The sequence below is a fragment of the Mastomys coucha genome, unplaced genomic scaffold (assembly GCF_008632895.1).
Source record: "Mastomys coucha isolate ucsf_1 unplaced genomic scaffold, UCSF_Mcou_1 pScaffold3, whole genome shotgun sequence".
Taxonomy (NCBI): Eukaryota; Metazoa; Chordata; class Mammalia; order Rodentia; family Muridae; genus Mastomys; species Mastomys coucha.
The window spans coordinates 57,355,181-57,361,443 of NW_022196909.1; the positions used below are offsets into that span (position 1 = coordinate 57,355,181).

Consider the following 6,263-nt stretch of genomic DNA (forward strand, 5'->3'; position numbering starts at 1 on the left):
AAATCCGCCTGCCTCTGCCTCCCAAGTGCTGGGATTAAAGGCAAGTGCCATCACTGCCTGGCTACCTTTTTTTTTTTAAGAAAGCATTTCACTATGCAGCCCTAACTGGCCTGGAAATTGTGATATAGACCAGACAAGCCTCGAACTCACAGAGATTTGCCTGAGTCTGCCTCCTGGGTGCTGGTGTTTAAACATGTGTGTCATCACACTGGATTAGGCTATAAATCTTAATGCAACTTAGTCTCAAAGATCTGAAAGGGCAGGGCAGGGCTGGACATGAAGCAGAAGTGCTCTTTCCTGCATCTAACTCACAATTAAATAGAAAACTATGTAGCAAGCTGGTAGAGAAGACTTTTGAAAACAAAAGTATTTCACCAACCAAATGAAATGTAGTTGAATTGAGTAAATAGTGAAATGTTTTAAACTTCTAAGAGCTAGGAAATACAAATGAAAATTACAGGAGATGGCACAGCAGTTAAGTGAACTTACTGCTTTTAAAAACCCAGCTTTGGGCTGGCGAGATGGCTCAGCGGGTAAGAGCACTGACTGCTCTTCCAAAGGTCCTGAGTTCGGATCCCAGCAACTACATGGTGGCTCACAACCACCCGTAATGAGATCAGACGCCCTCTTCTGGTGCGTCTGAAGGCAGCTACAGTAAATTACGCAGGAGCGAGCGGGGCCGGAGCCAGCGGGCCGGAGCCAGCAGGACCAGCAGAAGTCCTGAAATCAACAGCAGCCACACATGATAGCTCACAGCTACAGTGTACCCATACACATAAAATAAATAGAAATAAATTTAAAAAAGAAAAAAAAGAAAAAAACCCAGCTTTGGTTCCTAACACCCTCATAGCAGCTCAAGTACATATAACTCCAGTTTCAGAGGAGCCAGCTCCCTCTTCTGATATCCTCCAGCTCATGTGTGCACATGTTACACACATATACACACAAGCACACACACAGATGAAACTATGTTCAAAAATCGGACTTACAAGGATAAAGTTAATTTCCTCTGAAGTGATTGCTAGACACTGGGAACAGAAACTTGCAGAGAAATGTTCAAGTCTGTAATCATTTCCCCCGAAACAAAATCTTATAAACTATAGATTGTTCACTTGATGCCATTTTTAAAATGCTGGTAAAATGCTAATAAAATTATCCAAACACTCAAAAGTAATGTTAGTAAATTTAGCTAGTTGTGAATCCAGAAAGCAAGGTAGTGATTGCTTATGCCTTTAATTTCAGTTCTTGGGAGGCAGAGGCAGGTGGATCTCTGTGAGTTTGAGACTACCCTGGTCTACAGAGTGAGTTCCAAGACAACCCAGGGCTACAAAGGAACCCTGTCTCAAACAAACACACACATACAATCCAGAGAAAAGTTGAGTACCACTTAGGAAATTTAATATTTCTTTCTATATTCACTTTAACATAATGCAATTTTAGGTATCTATTAAATTAAAAAAATAACAAATTTTAGCTTCAAAAGACAAAGAGAAAATATTTCCCTTTTATACGTACACTGATATAAAGAACTTGTGGCTGCCACTAAGAAAAGTCTATCTAGGACTTACCAATTAATAAGTATCCTAATTTTATGACACTGAAACACAATTATTAACCATTACAAATTTAAAGTTTCCCCATAAGCTTCTCATTCATAAGTCCCCATGACATGGAGAATAACGACACCCCCAAAAGGAAACTAACAGACTTTCAAACTTTTATCTCTTAAATAAATGCTTAGTGGTGAGGGGAGAGCTCCAGGAAACCTAGAGTCACTGAGAAGGAAGCTCAGCTTAAGCAATCTCCTACATCAGACTGGCCTGCTGATCATGTCTGTGAAGCATTTTCTGATTGCTGGCCGATGTGGGAAGATCTGCTTAGCTGAGCAAGCTAGGAAAGCTTTATTCTATGGTTCCTTCTCCATTCCAGTTTGAGTCCTGCTTTGACTTCCATCCACAACAGACTAAGCCAAACAAACTCTCTCCTCTCCTCAAGTCTGTACATATTATATTAAGAGAGAACCAAACCAGTACACTACCTTTTCTGTTTTTTTCTCCTCTGTTTCACTACTGGAAGTTCTTGTCCTAAGTTTCACAGAGCCTTCTTTAAAGATGTCTCCAAATCCAATTCCTCGGATTTTCTTTGGCTGTGCAACTGATCCGGGAGCAGGTTCACCACTATTCCCCGGAGATGGCAACGGTGAGGTAGGGCCAGTCAAAGGAACGTCTACAAGAATAATTTCTTTTTGAAGAATGACACCCAGAATAATAAAAATCTTTACTTTCTATAATATCTATGCCTTATACTTTATAATTTAAAAAAAGAATGATGTCAATAAGATAAATAACATGGCACTCAAGCATCCTAGAGCAGGATGTATATTACATTGATTTCTGTTGATAAGTTGAATAAAACAATAACTATTTTAAGTATATTTATTTGTATGACTAAGAAATTCAGGAAACTAACACTAAAGATTCTTAGCAAGATGCTACAGCTTAGATAAATGTTCATGTGGTTAGATAATGTTCATGTGTTCATCTGGTCCCCAATACAAATGGTATAGAAAGGTGATGGAACATAATGGAGAAGGATTAACGCTGCTGTTAGGATTTGCAGGAATAGATGAGTTCATCAAAGAATACTGGACTATATAAAGGAAGCTTCACAGTAGTAATTCTTTTTCAAAAAGACCCTTTGGTATTAATAGAACCATCCTAGATTTAGTATGTCTTACACTAGAATATCAGATTCTATCTCTCTTGTAACCTGTTTTGAGGCTCTGACAGTATACTTATCAGTTTGGCAATCCTGGCCTGTCAATTTTCAGACCATTTATATTTAATAATTACAGATATTTAAATTAATTAACTTTCTACTTGTATTATTTACTTACTTTTATTCCTTTTCTCTCTTTTCCTCACCTTGGTTTATCCCAGTATTTATTAGCATTCTGTTTTAACAGGTTATTAAATACACCTCTACAATAGCTCAAATGTACACTGACAGTTACTGAACATATATTCACTATTTACCCTAAAATCTGTCCCTTTAGTTCTTTCATTAAATTTGTACTTAATGCTACAGTTTAATGAACAGCAAATGCTACTTCACATTTTGTACCCTCATGTAATGACATAAAATACTTTTATAAAAATCCCAAATGTAAACTTTTGTTGAAAAATTAACAAGGAAATCATGAATTATACTAGGTGTTAAGGAAAAGTAATATAAGACAGACACCTGATGAAAACATAATATTTAGAAACAATCCAGTTTACCATTAATTTTACAACAGTCTAGAAGCATTTAAAGATGGTCCCACATTTTCTTGTGTTTGTATATACACATGGAGGGGTGAGGAGAGAGGGAGGGAAGAAGAAAAAGAGGGATAGAAGAAAGGAGGGGAGAGGGAAGGAGAGAAGAAATGAGGAAGAATGAGACAAAGGGAGTTTATCTTGGTTATCTTTATTTGGATATTTCCATATTCCCTAGCAGGTCTCTAACTCAAGATCTCCATAGTAAATTCACCATCTCTCCCAACTTAAACCTATCTCTAGCAACAGCATCTACATCAACTCAAAGACTACCTGGTAATCTCTGAGCCCTCTTCTTCAGTCTCTCTCCACAGTCTACCATCACTAGGTCTTATGTAATACTGCACGTAATGCATAGCTCTCCCATTCCACCCATCTCTCTCTGTCACCACAGCATTCTTCTAGTTTAGACAAATACTCTTTCTACCTAAATCACCAAAATTCTCTCAACTGGTCCTATCACCAGACTCTTCTTCAGTTGTACTCTCCACCATACAACCAAAACAATCCAACTGTTAAAAAGTTGGTCCTTTTATACTTCTCTCCAAGCCTTCTCCGTGGGTTAGTGCCTTAGCCTGAGTTTCTCCATCGTAAATATTTACCACATTCAACCATTTAATCCACAATCACTCTGATGTGAATGTCTTTCAGGATCTTGAAAAGCCTATTTTTTTCTTCATTCTCCTTCAAGTATGCTGAGGCACTACCTATTTACTGACGTCTCAATAATATGAATGACTTCTTCAAAAAGCTTCCCCTTCTTATTCAGATCTATAGTACTATGTTGTTTCTTGTCACAAATATTTTTAATGTGTCAAACTACATTAACTTTGACCTATTTAATAAACAGCCTTTTAATCTGAATGCAACTGAAGCATCAAAGTTGGAGGGGGAAGTTGCTTTCTTATTAATCACTGAATTCCCAGAGTCTGGCACAATATAAGCACTCAATATACTAAAAGGAAACTCTGGGTGCTAAATTAAGTGAACAGCAGTATTAAAATGCCAGATTTCCTTTCAATCTTTGACTATTAGATCTCATATTTAATGTGCCTCTACTGACATGTAAATGGACTCTCGGATCATTGCTCGCTCATACATCTCAATCGTAGGTGAGGAAAATTAGAATCCAAATGGGAAATGACAGGGCAACAAAACTAAGAAATGTCTATTACCTTATGTCCTGTTCATGCCCTCTATACATTAAGTAGCATAAAAGAAAGGAGCAGAAGCCCAGCTGTGATTTTATTATAAAGTGGATAATCAGGAGTTCCAACTTTCATCACCCTTAACGAGTGATGCCAATACCTCAAAAGTTAAGTTCCACTTTCTAAACTGCTTGAAAAGTTCTCTATATACCAAAAAAAAAAAAATACTATCCTTTCACTCATTGGGCATCAACATGTCACACTATTCCACAAAACAGGTATTTGGCAACTAACAAAAATTTATATATTCTAATAAGTATTTTGCCTATACACACACTCACTCACTCACTCACTCACATTAATAAGGAAGAACAAAGTCTGCTTCAAGAAGAAATCAAAAAGAAGACAACTGAAGCTAAAAGGTTGGAAGCTTCTGGTTTTTTATACAGAGCAGCCAGGAAAGGCATCAATACTGAAGTGATTAATAAAAGAATCTTAAATAAGACAAGAAGCTATGAGAATATTTCAAAGAGCCTTCTAAGCAAAGGCCCAGTGTAGTCAGTACTCAAGTGTTCTACATCAGACTGAACCAAGTAGAAATGTGATTAGGTGTATCATGGCTGCTTCTTTACTCACTTTGTCTTGTTTTTGCTTTTAAACACAAACACCTATTTACACTGTTTTAGGTACTATGGTGCTTTGAATACGAATGGCACCAACAGACTACAGTTTGAATACTTGGCCATAGGGAGTAGCACTATCAGGAGAGGTGGCCTTCTTGGAGGAGGTGTGATACTAGATTGTAGGCTTTAAAGTCTCAGAAGCCCAAGCCACACCCAATGTGGCATTCTCTTCCTGATGCTTCCTGTGGATCCAGATGTAGAGCTCTCAGCTTCCTCTCCAGCACCATGTCTGCCATGCTTCTTGCCATGACAATAATGGACTAAACCTCTAAAACTGTAAGCCAGCCCCAGTTCATTATAAGAGCTGCTGTGTTCATGGTGCCTCTTCAAAGCAATAGAAACCTTAAGACAAGCATTATAAATAAAACTGGAAATTACCTAATGTACACAATCAGATGTGCCTAAATTACATGCAAATTCTATGCCACATTAGAAAGAAACTATAGTCCTCTGATATTCATGTCTGTATCGAACCTTAGAAGCTAGTCCCCCAAATACTAAACAAACAATGCACTGAATCCACTCAAGAAAGATCAAAACAACTGGTCTACATTTCCAAAATGAGTCATGAGTTTCCAAAAGTCTCAATGCCCAGACAAGAAGATAGAAAAGAAAGGAACAAGTCTAAAGACAAGAAATAATATGTGTGGTCCTGAGACCAGAAGGGAAAAAAGTCATTACAAGGGCTGGTGAGATGGCTCAGTGGGTAAGAGCACCAACTGCTCTTTCCAAGGTCCTGAGTTCAAATCCCAGCAACCACATGGTGGCTCACAAACACCCATAATGAGATCTGACGCCCTCTTCTGATATGTCTGAAGACAGCTACAGTGTACTTATGTATAATAATAAATAAATCTTTGGGCCAGAGTGAGCGGCGCCGACTGGAGGGAACAGAGTTGACTGGAGCGAGCAGAGGTCCTAAAAGTCAATTCCCAACAACCAGATGAAGGCTCACAACTATCTGTATAGCTATAGTGTATATTCATATGCATAAAGTAAATAAATAAATCTTTAAAAAAAGTCATTACAAAAGCACAATAGAAGCTAGGCAGTGGTGGCACACACCTTTAATCCCAGCATTTGGGAGGCAGAGGCAGGCAGATTTCTGAGTTCGA

The 6,263-nt window shown here is 38.0% G+C and overlaps 1 protein-coding gene across 2 annotated transcripts in view; it reads right to left on the bottom strand.

The window, feature by feature from the left end:
• Window positions 1–6,263, bottom strand: part of Cd2ap (CD2 associated protein) — an 86,725-nt gene that overhangs the window by 31,620 nt on the left and 48,842 nt on the right. For both annotated transcript variants that reach the window (XM_031348790.1, XM_031348789.1), the window contains exon 6: window positions 2,039–2,226. In XM_031348790.1, the coding sequence (XP_031204650.1) occupies window positions 2,039–2,226 (188 nt within the window). The remainder of the gene's footprint in view (window positions 1–2,038; window positions 2,227–6,263) is intronic.